We start from the raw sequence: 22,447 nt of genomic DNA on the forward strand, positions 1-22,447 counted from the left end.
AATTGCAGTTTAAAAATATACTTTTGTGGTTTTCTCAGTTGTGCATAAGGTGAACTGCTTCAGATCAAAGCAGCACTCTTCTTTGTGTGAGTGCTTTAATTTTCATACAATGTACAGTGTTTCTACCACAATGAGTGAGTAAATGCTCCAGTTAGAACTTCTGGTATTTTATGGGATACTACCCATCTTTTTTCATTAACTATGTATGTAACATGAATCTATGTATGCTTAAATTTAATTTTTTCTCCCGTAGTTCTAGGACTTTCTTTTTAGTAGTTCTTCTTTTTTAAGTGCCGACTCAGGCTGAGTCATTAGGAGGTTTTTGTTAATTTGAAATTAAAATGTCTCATATTTTATAGAAACACATACTTATGGCATATGAAATCACTAACTTGCTAACTAAAATTGATCTTATGTGATATACTTTTCATGTACATCACCACAAAATCCTTAAAACAAATAAAGTCAGAAGAAAATCCTAGAATTCCTTTAACAGTTGCTACAGTCTTAATTTTCCAGTTTTCATTGATTTTTGTGAAGCATGGTCCATGGATGTGAAGTTGGAGTCTGTCATTGGTGTAGCAGTAACCATGTGGCTGTACCTTCGGCATTCCTATAATCCATTCTGAAAAAACGGAAAGGGAAAGCAAGATAATGCTGATGTGTGTCATGTAGTCTGAACAAGGCAGTCAACAGTAATTAAATGTTTGTAAGCTCCTTGCTGAATACAAAATTTCAGATCTTGTAAGTATTAAAATATGCATATGTGTCAGGAGGGTCTTACTCTTTCTGCACGAACGTAATACCGAATGTGTTAAACTTCTTGCTGAGCTTAATATAGACTAATATTTGCTGATGTTTGACTCTGCACATCCCCTTGCCTGTTTTACATACCATTAGCAAGTGGGAGGCTATGTAATTCTTACATTGGAACATCCTCTCAAGAGACTGCTGCATATTCATCAGTCAGTTCCATCCAGGTGCAGAAATTCAGTTCTAACAGTCTTTGAATTTGGACCCAAGTGTACCACAGTGCAGTAGATTGAAAACTTGCCTAATCATGTAACTCAAAGAGTTACTTTCATCATTAAAAAATCCAGTTGGAACTAGTCATCAGCACTGTTCTCTAGGCATTGGTACTGTGGCCAACATTGTTTAACATCCTAATTAATGAGGTGAATAATGGAACACAGTGCATCCTCAGCAAACAAAGATGATAAAAACCTGAGGGAAATGATTGCTGTAACAGATGAGCGAAATTTCATTCAAAAGGACCTTAATAGACTGGAGAAATAGGCTGGCAAGAACCTTGTGAAGTTGAGCAAAGGGAAATGGCATGTGCTTCTCATGAGAAGGAGTAACTTCGGCCACCCAAATAGTCTGGGGACAAACTGGCTGAAAACCACCTTGGCAGAAAAAATCTGGGAGTCCTGGTGGGTAAGAAGGGGACCGTGAGCCAGCAAAATGACTTTGCAGCAAAGACCACTGGCATCCTGGGCATCCTGGGTTTTAGGCAGTGTTGCCAGCAGATGGAGGGAGGTTGTCCTTCCCCTCAGCACTAGTGAGATGCACCTGGAGTTCTGTGTCCACTACTTGGCTAGCCAATGCAGCAGAGACATGGGCTTACTGGAACCAGTTCAGTAAAGGGCTGCAGAGGTCATGAAGGAACTGGAACATGTATCATACAAAGAGAAACAGAGTGAACTGGAACTGTTCAGCCTGGGAAAGAGAAGGCTCAGGGGGAATCCTAGTATTTTGTGTACCGGCTAATGGGAAAGAGTAAAGAAGACTGAGACAGAACCTTTTCGGTGATATCCCATGACAGGACAAGAGGCCATAGGCATAAACTAAAATACAGAAAGTACTATTTAAATATATGATAAAACTTATTTTAGTGTGAGGGTGGTCAAACGCTGAAACAGGTTACCCAGAGAAGCTGCGGAGACTCCATCCTTGTAGATACTGAAAACCTGACTGGCTGCAGGTCTGGGCAACTTGTGTCTGGTTCTGCTTTGAGCACAGATTTGGACTAGGCAGTCTCTGGTGGTTCCTTCCAAGCTTCACAATTCCATTATTCTATGTACCAGTTGTAGTTGTCATTTTGCTTAAATAGCTGAACAAGTAACGGTTTTTCAGATTATTTTCTTTACTAAAAACACTGAAAACAAAGTGATAATAATTATGCTCTAGAGATTATCAGAACGAATGGCTTCTGAGAAAGCCTTTCAAGAGGTTTCTGAGCTATGCTTCTTCCAACGTACATACACAAAACTGTTGACTTTGTTCTGAAACCGCTTGTCAGGCAACTTTGGTATCTTTGATGACAAATGCGTGGGTTTCGACTGAGCATAAAGCACTAGCACTGTGTTACCATATATTCAATAATTATATATTTTTGTGAAGCCTTTATATTTGAAATAAATTTTGACAGTATTTCTCTTAGAACTCAATTTTCCAATCTTCAGTTTTCTGTGAATCATGATACTTGAAGGGTTCATAGAGCAAATACTTGAAGAAAAAGAAATTAATACGGCTATACTAGTGTTGAAAGTCATTGAAATCTGTTTTTGATATGCAGCCCACATTGCAAGCCTTCATAATTTTTGATGTAGCCTTCTGGTGTTATTGTACTTAAAAGAAGTAAAGAACCGCTCTATATTTTTATGTCCTCAATTTAGTATCTAAAAGGAAGGTGCAAATGTTTTGACACAGTTAGGATGAACTTCAGATTTGACCACAGCAATGATATAGAATGTGTGGTGGAGGCAACGCATCTTGAACTATAACCTTATGTGTACAAGCAACTGTTGATTTTTTTAGATAAGCCTAACTTTCTAATCCAGAATATTATAATTTTATAAATACTGTTCTATTTATAAAAGCCTATTTCACTATATAACATCTCCTTAATAGGAACTGAATACATTACATCCTCAACCAAACTTTCGTCTTTGGCTTACTACGGAAGTCCATCCAAACTTCACTCCGATTTTGCTTCAATCAAGTCTGAAAATAACTTATGAAGTAAGATCTGTTTTGAAAGCTTTTATTAGATTCTTACATTGAGTGAACCTTGCTGTATAGCAAACTATATGTTTAGATAGTATAAATGGTTTTACCTTATATTTCAGTTACGTGTAATACAAAACATATGAGTTTACTTTGAAAGATTTTTTTTTTCCTAGATGCTTTTACAATTATAAGTATGAACTGAAAGTAAGTTTTCATAGAAGAATTAGTTGTTCTGTTTTGTGCTCCAGAGTATTTTGTACATTTAATCACTTCTTCTTAAAAACAAAAATCTACACAAATGTTGTTACATGGATGGAAAACAAGGAATTTCTCCTTGATGAATAGCCTCATCTGAAGATCAGAGAATCCCACTTTCTCTTCCTTATTTTCCTTTTTGGCCTTAGACCTTTATATTCACTGGACTCTTTCAACAAAAAATAGGTCTCCTTCCATACAGCAGAACATACAGTTAAAAGCCTTTACTCAAAACTGAGAGCTTTGTATTTGAAATGGATCAGCTTTTAATTTGGGACCATGTTCCTCCAACTGATTGGAAAGTCGTCTAATCACAAATGCACTTAAGCGGTGATGTCCAAAATGGAAATCATTAGTAGGAGTGCTCATAAGTCTTCCATTGATAATGGAGTGTGGAGATTTTTCCTGCAGCTAGTCCAGGAAACTTGGACCTGTAAGAGTCCAATGTTGCTGACTTTCAAGAAGCTGAAATAGCTACACTTTTACATTGGCTGCATGTATTTTAAATTTTTTGCAGTACCTTCTTGTGTATATTGAGGTCTTCAATGGTACAGAAACTGCAGGACTGTTACTCATTCCACTGTCTTTGGAATAATTGGAACTTTGCACAAATGCAATATTCTAAATATTTTTGTTTCCTTTCCAGTGGCAGTAAATATTTTGTTACCATGAAAGAACAATGATAGGCAATGACTTGGCAAATGATATTTGATTATTACATGGTTGTAGTATGTTCCAGTGTATGTAGAGTGTTACCAATGAAGATACAGATATTAAAAAAAAAAAGTCAATTTACTACAATATTTTACAATTATTTTTCAGAATCAACCATGGTAATCTTATGGAAACACTTAGAGCCATTTTTCAAAAGAAAGAAAGAGCAACAAACATTTAGAAACACAAAATTTAAATTTAAATATATTTAAAATATATGTTTGCCTTCAGACTTGCAAATAATTTGAGAATGACTGAGTATCCAGTTGTTTTTACTTTTAAGCACGGTAATTTTGGTTACTGCCTACACCTTAAATGCAGTTATTTCTAGTGCTTGTGAGCATTACCTACCACTAAATATGAGAACTGGCATTTTATCATACATACATACCATATTTATATGCTAGTTAACAGAGTGTGCGGATGTCATAAAGCAGTTTGACATCCATCACATCACAGAAGTAATTGGTAGTTGAGGTTGTAAAATCAGAAAAAAATTCTTTTGATTGAAAACAATTGAATTTACTTTATATATTTTCATATTTCATTTACTTAATGTATTTTCATAGAGTACTATGCTTTCACTAAGTTCTTTTTATGTAGTACAGTCCTATAAGTTGGTTCTGCTTACCTGGTTACTTTTTCCTTCAGTATGTTGATGTTATTTTCACTATAGAATCATAATATTGTTAGGCCATTTATTACAAACATATTTTTTTCTTGTTAAATTTTATTCTATTAAGTACTGTTTGTCATTTCATTAAGTTACAAATTCCAGGTTATAATCTAAGAAAATAGCACATAAAAATACCAGGTTTTCTGTCTTGAACATTGTTTTTCCTTCCAATGCAGGCACCTCCAGGCCTCAAAAAAAATCTCTTACGAACTTATGAATCTTGGACACCAGAGCAAATCAACAAAAAGGGAAATTTAGCTAGAGCACATTCTCTCTTCTGTTTAGCATGGTTTCACGCTGTATGCCAAGAAAGAAGAAATTATATCCCTCAGGTAGTAATTTATTTGCTATGTTTTAAAAAATTTGCCCCATTTATTAGCTTTTATACTTGGAAGCATTTTTCATCATGTTTATGTTGGATCAGATTCAGAAATGAGAAAAACTTGTGTATTTCTGGTGCCTGCCTTTATTGTCTCTGAATTCATTGCAAAATAGGATCCTGGTAACCTCAGTTCCTGTCCCTTTGAAAATTGCTTCTGCCTGCATGGGGCTATTTTGTGGTTCATGGACTAAGTGATACTGCTACAGAAATGTGGAAAAGATGATGTGAATCCTGTTCGCTTGGGATATGCAAAAATATTATGGAAACACAATTGAATAAAAAGAGACACTGGAGGGAAGGAGGAGATGAAATTGTCTACACTTTCTTCATGCAAACTCCGTCAAGGAGAAGGAAGAGCAAGGGAAATCATTAATTTATTGTGAGGATTATAATGATTTTCAGAGATGTGTTTTTGCCATAGCTAAATTTTTGATTAAAGTGAACTTTTTTTCTGGCTGCAAGATGCTTAAATTAAATAGACCAAAAAAAAATCACCAAACAGCAAACTGCTTTATGTCTTGTTCATTTTATTCTGTTTAGATGAGATATGAAATTACCCTGTCATGTGAAGGATTTGATCTGGCATAGTCTGGAATGTTTGAAAGCTTTTTGCTAGTTTTGCCTTTGTGATTTTTTTTAGGGTTCTTTGCCTTTTGCAGTAACAGGCTTTTGAATATGGTGTTCAAGAAGTACAATAGGTGAAAATAATTTAAGTATTAAATTGACACATGAATTCTCCTTTGTTTGTTTTTCAAATCCGTGTTCATTTGGCACCAGATTTGCAAGTGGCACAAGATAGGATTGGTGCTATCATTAATTACACTACATAAATATGTAGACAGTGATGGGTTTATATTTCAAGATTACCAATTTCTACATTGATGGACTGTAGTTAATCTCAGGTAGAAGCTCTTGTATTTTATAATGAATTTTGAGTTGTTTTGGATCTGTACAGATCTCTCCAAAAACCCCAACATGGATACTGTTAGGAGCATCTTTCCAGAATATGACCTTCAGGGTGGTTGGCTGAGAGTTTTTTGTGATCTATGGGACAGCTGCAGTCTTGACCTCAGGCTGTATTCATCTCACTGGACATGAGCGTGTTGCTGACACATTTGCATTTCTCATCGTGAATCATGTGCACTGTTGCTATATCATCCATATCAAAGTACACTGTAAAAAGAGCAACAGGACATGCCTTTCAAATCTGGATTTCCTAACTGATTTGTCACATATCAGTATTTATTTATACTTATCCATTTACACTGAAAGCTTTTTGTGAGAATTAGATATACAGTAGCATTCCTGCTACATAAAAACTAATGTACCAAGAACAAAAAGGAGATACAAACTGCAAATGATTGAAATATGCATATGGTGGTCACCATTTTTAGTAGCAGTAATTGATAATTTTTTTGGTCAGACAAGAAGTAACATGAATTAAGGAGTAAGGTGATGGGAGTAGATTAAAGACAATGTTTGAAGAATCAGTCATATTTGTGAAAATCCTGTCTGTATACTGAAATACTAAAAGGCTCTCAGAAATAAAAAATTGTAATTCCATGCATGAACTAGTCTCAGATGTCATCAAGTTTTAGTTGAAGTAAATATTGGTAGGAAATAACCTTAAGTTTATGTTTTTCATACTCCATGGATTCTGGTTTTTGTAAGTATATAAAATTAATTGCACTGTTACAACTGAATTTTTTTTTTTATACTACCGCTATTGAATGTTTCAAAAAATGCACGTTAGAGGACACAGATTGCTTCTTTTTTCCTTAAGTGTTATACAGATTCTGGTTTTTGTAAGTATATAAAATTAATTGCACTGTTACAACTGAATTTTTTTTTTTATACTACCGCTATTGAATGTTTCAAAAAATGCACGTTAGAGGACACAGATTGCTTCTTTTTTCCTTAAGTGTTATACAGCATTCAGTAACAACATGATACTGGTACTTCATGGTCATTCCTTCATGATACTTCATGATCATTCCTGATCAAATGATCACTAATTAAATTCTTTGGATTTCTTTTCATGGTAGGGTTGGACCAAGTTTTATGAATTTTCTTTGTCTGATCTCCGTGCTGGTTTTGACATTATTGATGGACTCTTTGAGGGTAAGTCACTTCTTAAGGAAAGTCCCATTAGGATGTTGCATGAAGAGCTTTATCTTTCTATAACACTCATGTAAAAGTGGAGATGCTGTAGAGCTCATCATCAATAAGCAAAACGAGAGAAACAGAGTGAATCATAAATCCATTTCTGAGTGATTGGATAAACCAATAATTCTTGGTGCCCAGGGAGTATGCTGCTCAGCCTCTTAAGTCCAGGGGAAGAAACAGGAAATACACGGCTGCCTGTAAGATGAATTCTTGTGTCTCTATTCCTTCCCGGTGTGAGTTCCCCTAAATATTGAATAAATGAATTGACTATGAACTGAATATGAAAGAATTCTTCATATTGAAACTCAGTATCAGATAGATCCCACTTCATTGTTCTATTAACCAGTGTAGGAATTTCTAGTATTAGTTAATATGGTAAAGGTAATTTTTTTTTAACTCCTTGCATTTTGTACAGTTTCAAAGTAAAGTTAGGAACTGATATGTAGAGATAATTTATAATCATTGACTGATGGGATTTGTGGATGGTTAGTACTTCTGAAATTAGACCTTAGTTGTGCAGACTTGAATCACACAGTGAAGTAAAGAGATTGAATCATTAACTGTCAATGATAATCATTAATTAGTACTGTGAAAAATTCTTTTCTTATGAAGCATTAGGAAACAACAGTTACCACCAGTAAACCCCCACTTAAAGTAATTGCCACTTCCCTCTTTCAAGGGACTTTAGGGAGTACTTTCCTGATCAAGCTTTCACCTGCACATGAGAGCTATATAAGATACAAGTAGATCATTGTGCTATGTAGTTATTTTGGGCAACTATCATAGAATGGAGGAAGAATAAGTTACTTTGAACTTGTGGGATATAGTTGTGTCAGAGTAATCTAACACAACATCAATCTGACCAGGAAATTATTATTAGCATGCTTAAATTTATTTGCTATGTTGTGTGATTTGTAATGATTTGCAAAGTATCTATCCTGGACCTCTTTGTGTTTGAAAGATGACATTTCCAGTAATCTTACCTATGTGAAGCATGATCTGCTTTTGGTTTAATCAGTCAGTTTATGTTATGACATCAGATGGTAGAAAATAATGTATAAAATTTTATTTATGACAAAGGAGCCCAAAATTAAAGTTTTAATAGCATAATTTCTGAAATGCATATAACCAATTAGTTCAAAAAGCACTTCAAGTCTAAAGCAAAATTTCTAATAATTAATTTGCAACACACTAAGTGTTCATTTTTTCACTGCTAAATATTTACAAATACTTTCAAGTTTCTGCAGCTTTTACTATTTGGTCATATAGAAGAACAATTAAAATTTAATTATTTGATGTGTTCATGTCTTCTTATTACCCTGAAGAACTGCAGTGGCAAGAAGAAATGCTTACAATGCAATGCTATTCAGTGATACAAAACTAATACTATTTAATTAATTCATAGGTTCCAAAGATTTTCAGTGGGAATTTGTTCATGGCTTGTTTGAAAATGCCATTTATGGAGGTCGTGTAGATAATTATTTTGATATGAGAGTTCTTCGGTCCTACTTGGAGCAGCTTTTCAATTCACGACTCATTGGCAGTTTAAATGCCAGAGGCAAGAAGATGAGTACGTTCCCATGTTCGATCTCTTTACCGAATTCCTGCAGTATTTTGGTACGTATTCATCTTCTAGCACCTAATAAATAATTTATTTTCAAGAATTGTTCTTGAAGAAAACCCAAGTTACAATCCAAAGGATACCTCTGTTTCTCTTTTGTGTGGAGCATTAACTCTTTCAGTTTACTATTCTTTTTTATGGTATCTGATTGGACTGTGGTGTAGAGCAGCCTAGCTACGAAGAATTGAGTAAAAGAAATTGGGTTAATTTATGACAAAGATATAATTATGTTCTTATATAATTAGAATATTAACATAAAAGTGTTTTTTAAATATTCCTACAACTTCTGGATGAAACAGGAAAATCTGAAGACACTTTCTTGTTTCCAAAATGTATCAATATTTTCACAATCTGTTGATAGGCCATGGAGGGTATAGGACATTTTATTTGGTGATAAATATGGAATCTGATTCTCCTTCAGTATTTCTCTAGTGTAAAAGAGAGGGAATTCAACAGTCTAAACAAGTGATCACTCCCTGTCCTTTTGCAATATAATTATAGTTCTTACTGTGATTAAGATTCACTTTCATTCCAATGGAGGACTCAATACTAGACCTCTAATATGAAAGGATATAAATAGTATTATCTCAGTTAAAGTAAATTGCTGTGATTTTGCATTCTTTACATGGATTCTGACTGCTCAGGTTTGGTTTGGGGTTTTTTCTATTACTGTGTTGTGACTATTTTTTTTTTTTTCTATAGATGTGCTATGTTAATATCATAAAAACAGAAGGCATAAACAAACCAGGCTGGTCTCTGTTCTGTAGATAATATAATCAAGTAGATTAATTCTTTTTTCTAGCCTGCACAGCATTTAATATCTCTCAATTTCTTAAATGATTATGTACGTAAAAATTTCTGGGTCTTCAAGTAGTATTTCCTCAGTGTTTGGTGTAGAGTTCTGCTACTGTTGTTACCTCTGAAGTGAGATTCCACGTTAAAGTGAATTGTGCATATCCAGCACATGCTCCTGAAAGCAAAGACAAAATGCACGTGGCACATTTGCAAAATGGTGCAGCCAGGCTTTCAGATAGTAAATATTTTTGCCTTTAAAACACAGTAAGAGAGATGTCCAACACCATTAGTCTACCTGAGTCTGCAAGGTCTCTGTCTGTTTCTTGCAAGAGAGCATCACTAGTGACTATTACACTGTAACCACTATTGATGCTATTCTGCATCTCCAATGATTATGTAAACCTATTTTTACCTAAACAATTCCACTTTGTATAAGTGAATATTTTTGTAGATTTAAATAGAAGTGAATGCTCTTAATTTTATAAATATGTATTATACTCTTATTGGAATTCCAAACGCTAAAGTATTTTTTTTCTGTCTTGTCATTAATCTTACCTTTAAGTTTTCAACAGAAGTAGTGTACCTACTTTTCAGGGACAGTCTTGGCATGCTTTTGTTTTCATTTGATAGTTTCACTGTAATCAGAATTGCTTTTTGGTCTTTTAGAGTGGAAATGTTATATAAAAGAAGATTGTTTCTGATAAATAAAATGAAGAAATCTATAAGATTACCATAATATGTCATGTCTTATATAATTATTTTAATATTTGTGTTGTGCTCTGCATGTAATGAAATTTTCAGCATATGCTGTTAATTTTCATGAGTAGAATAAAAAGTTCTTCTGTTCTGTCTATTCTTTTCTTCTTATGCAGGATTATCGTAATATTATTGAAAGCCTTCCAGAAGATGATAAACCTGACTTTTTTGGCCTGCCAGCTAATATTGCTCGTTCATCACAGCGTATCATTAGTTCCCAGGTAAAGTTAGCATTTTTCATCAACCTCTGAATCTTTTCTGCAGCCATTATAAGCTGAAAAACCCAACCACCGGATCATAAATGCAGTTTCCATAAGAAAGTCAGAGTAAATTGATGTAAGTTTGATATTTCAAATTTTATCTGTAGAATATTTTAATATAATAACATTTAATCTTTAGTTACAAGAGTATTCATTTAGAACTTACACAAATTAATATTGAGAAAGCTTCCAATAGCAAAATTCAGTTCACATTGAAGACTGGTATGATAGTTTTACACATAGAAGATTTTGTGCTTTTGCTGGAATAGGAATTCTGAAGAATTTTTTCCAGAAGTGCCAGAATTCTTCCAATTAGTCAAAAAATTCCATTCCAATTAGAAATATGTTTTTTTAAGTGGTCTGGATGAGAGCATACAATTATAGTATAAGTGCAGATAAACAGTACAAATCTTTTAAATACTTAGTTGCATGCTTATTTGACTAGTAAATTAGTTGTGTCAGATAATGTGAAAGTTGATGGACTTGCGATTCTTGAATCACAACTCTGAAAGCAATTGGTCTGTATATCAAGGCTCTCTTTAATTTTCTGCTGTGCACTGTCTTATGTATGGACAAGTTATAGAGGGGAAAAGATTAAATCATTGATTCATAGGTTGGAGGAAACTTCAGTGATCATCTGGTCCAACCTTTCTTGGCAAAATGACTTGGAAGTTCCCTATAACTGGAATTTCCTCTGAATTCAAGACTAAGAATTACAGTTTTATTTAAAAGTATCTAATTGTTTGCTCACAGCCACTTAAAAAGGGCTCAAAGCAGAAATTTCCTATTGCTGTAGGACCTCTGATCTACTGAAAATAAAAGGAAAGCACTTGAGTATTACATTTGTTGCCTATGAAATATAGTACTGGTAAATTTGTTAAATATTTCTGTTTGCTAAAATCCATAGCTATATTGTCAAACTATTTCTGGTTTCTTTAGAATATGAAAACTTAAAGATATGTAAAGAAATCAGTAGGATGAAGGTGCATAAGGTAATAGGATGAACACAAGAACTTGTCTATTACAAAGCTGATACATGCTCCAAGATTCAACATAGCTCTCTTTGATTTTGTCTTAAAATCATTTACATAAACATCCATTTAGATGCTTTTTTTTCTCTCAGATTCACCGTAGACTGGTCATTATTTTTTTTATTTCAGCTGTGCTTGCATAACTTGTTAAAATCTGCAGTTGTTAAAAATGCTAATATTTGAAAATCAGAATAGACTCAGAGTTCCTGTGTGAAGGGAAATAGATAATGAGTGCATTTACATGTAAACTCACACTCTGCTGAACTTGTGTGCATAGCATTGATTATAAGCTATAGACTATGGGTTATAATCTTGAAAATGTGAGACTGCTCTAGTTACAGTTCTGTGAGATGATTTTTTTTGTCATATGAGATATTTTCTTATCCTTCCGATAGTATTTTTCAGTATTTCTTTAAGTATTAGGCAATTTAAGTAACAGAAATGAGAGATTTTCCTTGAACTGTGCTTCTTCCTCACTGTGAATACTACTCCTTTTCCGTTTCCATCAGTTTAGCAGCTGTTTTAGATCCATAGGTGATCCCATGGTTCACAACTGGAAATTCAGTGGTTTTCTAACAGGAGTGTTTCTCAGAAATCCATTACCAAGCTAAAGGTAATGAGCAAGGGTAGTCAGAAATCAGCTGATACCAGCTCAATCATTGACTTAGATGGGATCTGTGGATGGTTAGTACTCCTGAAATTAGACCTTAGTTGTGCAGACTTGAACCACACAGTTAAGTAAAGAGATTGAATCATTAACTGTCAATTATAATCATTAATTAGCACTGTGAAAAAATCTTTTCTTATGAAGGAATGAATGAAGCATTAGGAAACAACAGTTACCACCAGTAAACCCCCACTTAAAGTTTAATTGACACTTCCCTCTTTCAAGGGACTTTAGGGAGTACTTTCCTGATCAAGCTTTCACCTGCACATGAGAGCTCAGCTGCCATGTCACCAGTATTAGAAAGGTGAAATGTAGTACCATGTCCACCACTTCACTGATTCTCTAGACTTTCTATGAATATTATTAATTTTTCATGCCTAGAAGCGACAGCTTTTGTTGCTGCAGCAACACACTTCAGTAGAAATATCTTGCAGCACAGTGCAGCATTTTGAAGTCATGCAGATATCTCTTCTGTAAGCTATGCATTGCTAGTGTTTGGGTAAACCTAAAGCATCAATAAAAAGAAAGGGTCTTTTTTAAGAAATTTTTCAAGTGTTGTGTTACTATATTCACAGCTTCTCAGCAAAGAACCTTTCTAATTTAAAAGCTGAATATTGCTATCAGTATTATTTTTACATTGGCAATTACTAATTGATTTATTAGAAATTATGTCTTGTAATATTCTGTAGTGTAATTCAGAGAGAATTAATACTGAATTCATACAGGTAAAAAAATTGTATTTAAAAGGACATGATCTTTTTAGAAACATTACTTAGTGTTTGTTTTTCTGAATTATGTGTTTAGTTGCTCTAAGTAGATGAAGATAAGTAAAGTTTTAGGACCTGTATTTCTAGAGTTCACTGTGTCTGTTTCTGCCTCACCTGATGTTATAATAAGCCTTTGACACATCTCATGTGGAATATGGTTATGAATAATCTCACATCTCTTGCTATGCTCTCTTTGCAGAACAGCGTATTAAAATAGAAAAAAATCTCCACTGACAGTGCAGCTGCAGGAGTCAGTACACCTCATCCTACCTGTTTTACACTAGTAGAGAATTTATGTACTGCAGCTCAGTTTCCTCATACTCAACAACAGTCCTCACCACTTAGTCACAGTCATGCTCCTTCCTCCTGATCTGATAAACCCTGTATTTTGCCTGCACATTGGCTCATACTCAGATGGTCCAGCTCTCAGTCTAAGTTATAGCCAGTGATTAGAGCAATCAGAATATGTGGAGCTTTGCTTTAGGCTTCCTGTGCAATGAGAAGAGTCTGTAATTTAGATATCTCTCCAGTGACCTTCTTGAAAAGTGGGCTTTTGGTGCCTGTGGACTCATCTCTTATTCTTAGTTGGGTGCTTTTATGAATTTTTATCAACAAATCCTTCATTATAATTGTAATAGAACTATATGTGTCATAAAAATAAAATTTTTTGATAAATGGAATTTGGACAGACTGAAACAGACGGACCTGCATGTGTATTTTTAAACTTTGGAAAAGCAGTAAGAACTATCCTGTTCTGTGGAGGATTTACTATACCTGCAACTAATATGCCTTATTGCCAGTAACCACCTGGGAGGATGAAATGAAGATGTAGAGGCATTGTTTTGTCTCCTGTCTTTGCACAGCAGACATATTCACTGCAGGCACTCTAGAGAGGGTAGCATGTGCTGTGTGATCCCAGCAAATCCTGCCAAATGCAAATGACTGCAGCCTGTAAGTAGTAGCTATATATGATCACTCAGCTGGGTAATCTAAATATTCTTCAATAATACAGTAAATTATTTTGTGAAAAAAGACAATCAGTAGCTGGCAGGTTGCACAATGTTCTTCAAATATGACTGCCAATGATAATGAATATGGCTAGCATGTGGTTTGCTCATTGCTAGTTTCTGTATACTATACAATGTTTAATAATTCTAATAATATCTTGCCTCAGGAATTCAGCATTCTTTTACACATTATAATACTTCACAGAGAGTATCATATGAGGCAGGTTAAGTCTCGGTAGGTTGGAAGATTAGGTTGTTTTTGATATTTTCATGAATGAATGAGTACTCTCTCACATTATCATGCAAAAATAAAGGATAGTTACAGTCCCTATATACTTGGACAGCCTCTTGATTCTTTTATGTCCACCATCGCAGTGATAGCAGAAGTGGAAGGCAAGTCTGGATTTGCAGTAACTTTTTATGACCTCCTGATGTTGATTGTGCATGCATAATTGAAACTTGTTTTTTAAAGTTCATGAAGTACTGTCTCAAGTGAGTGGGACCCCATGCTGGAGCAGGGAAAGAGAGTGAGGAGAAAATGTGTGATGAACTGACCACAGCCCCCATTCTCTGTTGCTCTGCACTCTTTGGTTTGCAGGAGGTAGAGATTTCAGAATGAAGCTGAGCCCAGGAAGAAGTGAGGGATGGTGAGAAGGCATTTGAAGATTAATTTCTCATTATCCTAGTCGGATTTGATTAGCAATAAATTAAATTAATTTCCACACTTCAAGTCTGTTTTGCTTATGATGGTAATTGGAGACTGATCTCTCCCTGTCCTTAGCTCATCCCATGAACCTTTCCTTACATTTTCTTTTCCCTGTCCCTCTGGGAAGGGGAGTGATAAAACAGCTTTGGTGGGCTGCTAGTGGCCAGCCAAGGTCAACCCTTAAAATGCTGAATGACATCAGAGATGTAAAATAATCCTTCGGGAATCATTGCTGAAGAGTCCACAGACTATAGCTTCTCACCAATTTTTCACAGAAATACTACAAAAATTACTTTTTTCTAGATTTTATATATAAATTAAAAATTTTGAGCTCTGAATACATATAACCTAAATATCAACTGGGTACCAGTTAACTTCAACTGAACTTGCTGGAAGTATTTTTCCTTCTATATTTTGTCCTTTGTAATTTTATTTGCCTTTCAGCCAGATCAGTGATACTCTGCAGTTTAGGAGGTTCAGATTTTGCAACAAAATTACTTGCTTTAAGAATGTTTTTCATACTAATTTTATAGTCTCAAATGGTATTCAAATCTGTCTATCATTTTTTATGACAGGGTAGAGGATATAAGGTAATTTTTTTTTCTCAGATTTAATTTTTAAAATTTTCCTTCTTGCTAGAAGTCACAAACTTCCCCCCCTTACCAGAACCAACATATTTTTTTGGGTAGTCACTACATATTGGCAGGGAAACTAATATAATAGAGAAAATATTTTCTAAGGGTGATAGTCATCTAACAAAGCTTTATTTTTTTAAGAGTTAGGTCCATAATCTAATGGTTATCTAGGCTCCGTGTATTACAGTCCAGCTCCAAGATACCGAATTCATACCTGCCATGGAGTGAATTATGTAGATGTGTGAAATCCTGTTTCCTTTACTGATATTATCTTCAACTGGTGTTTTAATATTTCTGAAAATGCCTTCTGTGTTAAGACCAAATATTTATTAAGTTGTTATTCTAACATTTCCCACAAGTCAAGGATATTTTAAAAACAGATATTGTGGAACTAGAGTTTATCTTTGAAATACACAGAGAGGTTCTGTTAGAGTTTTAGTGCAGCTCTTAGAGGATATTTTGTTTAAATCCTGCTGGAAAAGACTTGTGATGTATTTATTGATTCAAGCCTCTTCAAATTCCCCTGACTGATATTGGAACAATTTTGTATGAGTTTGTTTTTCTTTTAAGTATTTAGGTACTGTGATAGAAAAATACGATAAGTCAAATTCAAAGCCAATTGAAATTAAAACAAAGAAACCCCAGTGTAATATCTCTCAACTAGCTTGAATCATATTAATATTATCCACCTCTTCTTAGCTAGTCTTCCATTTTATTTTTTGTTCCTAAGGAAAGACAAGCAGCTACAGGGAATAATGTGTGCCAATCTTAGATAGGCATCTAAAATAAAGCAGTGAATCACCGTTTGGAATTACCTATTTCTTTCCATTGACCTTTGAGTCAAGCTTTGTAATAGTGTCAGCAACATTCCTAATACTCATATAAAGAACATTTTAATGAGCATTTAAGAGATTAAAGAAAATACCTGTAACTATGAAGTGTTGCTTACTCAGAATACAGGTGGGTTTCTTTCCTTCTGAAAACTGGACTGCTTGAAAACTTAGATTTTTATTAGAACAGGATTTTGAAAATAGTTGTTTTGCTGTTTCTGCATTGAGTATTGTAACAATGTAAATATCGTTATTACACTTGCATTTCATATCTAAGTATTCAATTTCAAATTGAAAAGTTCAGGAGGAGGAAGTGAAGTTTCAAGCATCCGAAAGTATTAAAGTTACAGTGCTTGTCTCAAAGACAAAAAAGGGATTTTATTAATTAGTAGGCATATTTTTTTGCTTGTTTTATTTTCCAGGGCAGTGAAAGACCAACACATTCCAAATTTCTTTTTTTTTTTGTTACCAGTTTTATTTTATTCAACTGCTAAAGCAAGTGAATGGTTCCCACCATTATGCATCATCAGGCAAGGCTATCATGCACATTAATGGCAGAGCGTGTGCTTGTGAGACTGACCTTGTGAGACTTGCCCACTGTTTGCCAGGGTGCCAAGAGCACACTTAATCTCCTTGTTGAGATCATTGATAAAGATATTAAACAGAACTGGCTGCACTTCTGAGCATCAGGAGCACCACTGGTGACGGGCCAACAGCTGGACTGAAGTCCTTGTTAGTGTGTTCATGTTCTTTGCATAGGCTCTTTATTTCCCAATATTATCTGCTCCTTTGTTTCCTAAACCATGCACAGAGGCCTTAGAATACTTCAGGTTTTATATACCATGCCTCTGTTAATTCTCTTACATTTGGCCAATGCCCCATGTTTTCTTTGAACTTTTTCATACATGTTGAAACCCATTTCACCCCTAATTGTTTCCTACTGGTGTTATCTCCAGCTGGACCTTGGCTTTTCTAATTTCATCTTGGATTGCCCAAGCAGTTCTTTCACTGTCCTTGATTTTTCTTCTTATATGTTACTTTTTTTTAACCTTTCAATCTATGGAGATACTCCATGCTTAGTTATTTGCTAAAAATCCTGACCTTTCTACATAATGAGGGGACTTGTGCTGAAGCTCATTCAAAAATAGTCCTGTTTCCCCTTTTTAATTAACTGAAATTAATGTTCTGTCCACTCTACTGCCTCAAATTTTCCCCCTGATTACTATAATGTATCATATTTTTCCTCTTCCTTATGACCATTAAACTAGTGTCTTATTTCCTAAGTCCAAAATCTTAATTCTGCAGTTTAATTCATGGCTATCCTTAACAAATATATAAATAATAATTAACTACCTGCATTGCAATTTAGGCTGTTAACCAGCACTTCAGAAATTTCTTTCAGTGAAGTCATCATTAATAATACAGCTTTTTCACACATATTTTGAAATGTAAAGATGCAGAGTTGCAAATAATGGTATTTAGAGGGCTTCTGTGACTAAAAGGTAACTTTTAATTTAAGATTTTGTAAGCTCTAATTCCCATGAGAAATGTGTTAATGCAGTTCTTTGATATAGTATAAAGCTTGTATGTTTTTTCTTAATCTCAGTAAAAATCTCATCTTGCAGATCACGGCTATAAATATAAATTTGTTTTTGTACAGAACTCCAGTGCACAGTAGTATACTACAGGGACTATTTAAAAATGCCTAGGAATGATCTGTGCCTATATTCATACTTATTTTCATGTGGGAGGAGTGATTGATACCCCAAAGGGCTGTGCTGACATGCAGTGAGACCTGGACAGGCTGAGAAGTTGGGCAGAGGGCAGGTTAATGCAGTTCAGCAAAGGCAAATGCAGGGTCCTGCACCTGGGGAGGAATAACCCCAGGCACCAGCACAGGCTGGGGCTGACCTGCTGGAAAGCAGCTCTGCAGAGAGGGACCTGGGGGTCCTTGGGGACAACAAGCTGTCCCTGAGCCAGCAGTGCCCTCATGGCCAAGAAGGCCAGTGGTGTCCTGGGGTGCATTCGGAAGAGCAGAGCCAGCAGGTCAGGGGAGGTGAACCTGTCCCTCTGCTCTGCCCTGGTGAGGCACATCTGGAGTGCTGTGCCCAGGGCTGGGCTCCTCAGGACAAGAAAGATAAGGAGCTACTGGAGAGGGCACCAGGGAGGACTGTGATGCTTGGGGGACTGAAGCATCTGTCTTAGAAGGAAAGGCTGAGAGAGGTAGGTCTGTTTTACCTGGAGAAGGGGAAACTGAGGGATTTTATCAATGTTTACAGATATCTTAAGGGTGGGTATCAAGAAGATGTGGCCAGAATCTCTTCAGTGGTGCTCAGTGACAGGACAGGGGGCAGTGGCACAAACTGAATCACAGGATGTTCCATCTCAGGAAAAACTTCCTAAAGAGGTGACAGAAAACTAGGACAGGCTACCCGAGAGGATGGGGTTGAATATCTACTCTTCTGGAAATAATAAAAGCCAGTCTGGAGGTGATGCTGTGTGGCCTGCTCTGTGTGAACCTGCTTTGGCAGGGGGTTGGACTAGATGATCTTTAGAGATCCCTTCCAACCCCAACCATTCTGTGATTCATACCATGACATTTCATACTCATCAAGAATGGCAGCTGAATCATTTGAAAACTGGAGAGATTGTTCTAGCAGAAACTCGACATAGGAAATTAATATTCACATGTTACATCAGCATGACATAAAAATTATGGTGTCTGAACAATGTGAAGTTTACAAAACCCAGCAAAAACATATTGCTGAGTTGAATACTCCATAGGAATTAATACTAGCACAGAAATCTCACACTGAATCATAGATGGGATTGTTTAAAGAGAAACAACAATTTCTTTAATGAAATCTATCAGAAATCAAAAGACTAGCTAATTGAACCATAGTGTAATGACTAAATACAGTATTTATTTAAAATAAATACTCTTGCTCTTCTGTCTGTACTTGAAAATTATAAAATTTGTTGGGAAAAAAGTTACCTTTTTATAACATTTTTATTATGGATATTTCTCAAACTAAAATTAATATTAAAGTAATAATGAAGAACAGAGTAAAGCAATCTAGTAAAGTAGACAAGGTACAAACCAGGGTCAGGAAACATGAAGCAAATTTTACTTCATTAAGTATAATTGCAATGATCTCACTGACTTTAATAAAAAAGCTTCTTATCATTAGGTTCTTTTTTTTTACTTAGTTTCTGATGTGCTTTTATTTTCAGCAAGTCAATGATTTTGTGCCTCTTCCTACTATTCCTTGCATATCCTTTTACTTAGATTAAAACTGCTCTCTGTCTTACTAAAAATGTGATCAGATATATGGTTCCAGTGCTGCTTTTTGCCTTGTTTCTGAGAGGAACAGAGACAGAAGGTAGAGGAGGGATGTATGAGGACACTGGCAACTCTTAAATTGCTGGATCATGCTTGAGTTTGTACCCAAATCTTCAAGGTTGTCATTACCCAAGTAAGATAAAGAAAAGTTAGGATATGTCCACCCAAAATTGCAGTCGTGTATCTGACCGCAAAATTTGTACTGTATGTAGAATAGATGGGCTGTGGTGTGTGGTTATTTTTCAAGGTACAGCTGTAATGATAGCTATAGCTTCTTGAGTGTTTGTCAACAGACACAATTTTCTCTTTATCAATCCAGCTCAGAGGCTCAGAGCAAGAATTTTATATTTACTATTCCTCCATAATTCTAATTATGCCACACAGAGTAATATGTGTATAATTATTGAAAAGTATATTAATTATTGAAAAGACATTTATGTTATTATTGAATCTCTTGTGTTATTACTATAGATTCCAGACGAACGTGAAATTATTTTCTGAAAATAATTCAGCAATTATATAAGCTTTCAATTGTTCAGAGCATTTAATTGCTGACATTTATTACATCCCACATCAAAAATACATGACTAACAGTCTCTAGTAGAAATTGATGAGTAATGTCAACCTGTATTTATTATCCTGCAACTGAGAGATCTGAGTACTTAAAAGGAATTTTTGAATTATGGGGATTATTTTGAATACATCTATGGTGATGCATGAAAGAAATGTGCTGTACTCTTGATGTGTAAGTCACAGTATTGTGCTCTAGCAAAAAGAGCTGGAAAACATTTCTTTACCAATTTAGTGAATCAATGTAATGCTTCAAATAACCTTATTAATTCTCATAGGACTGGTACTGTGTATATGAAAATACATTGGTGGTGTTCTGGATGTGAGAAGATAGTTCTCTTCTGAAAACCAACTGCCATTTTCCAGTCTCCTTCAATTTTGTCAGTGTGTGAGATTAGTTAAGGTCAACCACCTCTTCTGGCACTCCCTTTAGCTTCATGGTCTCTAGGTAATGTGTATCCTGCAGACCTCTATGAAGTAAAGCTCTCTGTTATTTTTTAAGGGGAAGGTTCAACCTGGGCTTGTACTGTCCATCTACAGAAAGTCTGCTGACTTTCTTCCTTCCTCCCCTGAACCTCTGCTCTACAGAGAGTCTTCCTGTTGTCAAAGGTATATGATACATGATCCTATTCTGTATAAAGGAACATACAGGCGTGGTCAATGCCACATTTACTTTGTATTTGAGAAGGCGTGTATCTGTGTAGAGTCCAGCCCTACTTCACATTCTTAATGAATGAAAGTGCAGCTTTGAGGTGGCCTTGATGGAACAAGAAAAGAGCAAGCATAGACCTATACTGTCTCTTACTGATCCACATGCACTAGGAATGATTTGCTTACAAGTGCCATTTTACCTTCATCCTAACAGCATCCATGGATCCTGTCCTTGCAGAGAGTGTAAGGGACACAGGCAGGGACTGAAAGTCAGAGAGGTTTCAATACCAGCTCCGTCTAAGGCTACTTTCTCAGCAATGAGGGAACAGCAGCCAAGCTGTGACAAACTGTATGGAAATGCCTATTTTTGGCAGAAGGGCTGTCACACAGAAACCTGCTCCCTCTTGTGACACAGTAAAGATACTTGCCCTGCACTGGGTTAGTACTTTCATAATATTTACCAAAGTAGTTAAGCTATAGCTTCATATTTTAGTTTGAGCTGTAAAGTTTTATAAAACCAGAATTATCTCCTTGAACAGCTGTGTAAATTGATATATTGTTTCATTCAGAGAAATGGAGCATAGAAGTGTTTTCTGTGCTAATATTACATCTTTTTAAAACTGGTAGATGGCAGTAGAGTATCTGCTTTGACATCCGTAGATTTGCTTAGAGGATTTTGCTAGATTTTTGTACAAAAATAAAAATTATTTTTTATATGTTACATAGTCTTGAAAAAAATACCAGCTATCTGACTAAAAAATCTTTCCAGCTTTGCATTCTTAGAACAGTAATCATATGGAGTCCAGAAATGATTGATCTGATGTTTTTTTTAATTCGCTGACAGAATTTCACAGGATATTTTTGACGGTGTTACATTCCTCTTTTTCAAGTCTTAATCCTGTGTATAAAATTTGATTTGATTCTGAAATGAATACAAGACTTAAATGTAAGTCTATGTTTATTTTATATCATATTTGTGAAGTAGCATTTTTTACAGTAGTTGTGAATGACTGAATGCAAGACTTTCTTCATCTTGTGCATGAGTAAATAACAAATAGATTTTGTGTTCCTAGAAATCTATCTTGTCTAAGTTTCAGAGAAGAAAGAGTTAAAATCTTGACATATCCTCATTTTTATTTTTTCCATGAAATTTAAGTAGTTCCACAGGAAGCTGAATGGGAACATTAATTATCTTTATAGCTTTCCATTGTGATCATTATCTCTCATAACTTCTTTAGATGCACGTGTTTTCTACTGTAATGTGCTGGTCAATATCATAGTAGCATATGTCTGTAGATGCACCCAAAAATATGTAATAAATTAAAAAGCTGAGATGTACATGTAATTTAATAACTAGGTAAATAAATATTGACATTCTTAATTTGACCTCCCCTCCTTTCTTAATATATGCAATTTGTATTTTTCTGTGCTGATAACTCAGAAACTCATGATAACTCATGCACATGCAGTGCATGAATTTTCCTCTAAGAATAGAGATTGCAGTTTCTGTAGACTGTTGATCAGTATTAGATGCATTGTTCACAAATAAATTGCTCTATTGAATTTTTTGTATAAATACTGTTATGATTACTTAACCTTACTT

General features: G+C 35.0%; 1 protein-coding gene across 2 annotated transcripts in view; it reads left to right on the forward strand.

The window, feature by feature from the left end:
* The window catches only part of DYNC2H1 (dynein cytoplasmic 2 heavy chain 1), a 143,355-nt gene that overhangs the window by 80,850 nt on the left and 40,058 nt on the right, over positions 1 to 22,447 (forward strand). For both annotated transcript variants that reach the window (XM_030269960.4, XM_072927487.1), the window contains 5 exons: positions 2,914 to 3,024; positions 4,834 to 4,989; positions 7,085 to 7,160; positions 8,611 to 8,822; positions 10,494 to 10,598. In XM_030269960.4, coding sequence (XP_030125820.4) covers positions 2,914 to 3,024; positions 4,834 to 4,989; positions 7,085 to 7,160; positions 8,611 to 8,822; positions 10,494 to 10,598 — 660 coding nt within the window. The remainder of the gene's footprint in view (positions 1 to 2,913; positions 3,025 to 4,833; positions 4,990 to 7,084; positions 7,161 to 8,610; positions 8,823 to 10,493; positions 10,599 to 22,447) is intronic.

Source organism: Taeniopygia guttata, chromosome 1 (assembly GCF_048771995.1).
Source record: "Taeniopygia guttata chromosome 1, bTaeGut7.mat, whole genome shotgun sequence".
Taxonomy (NCBI): Eukaryota; Metazoa; Chordata; class Aves; order Passeriformes; family Estrildidae; genus Taeniopygia; species Taeniopygia guttata.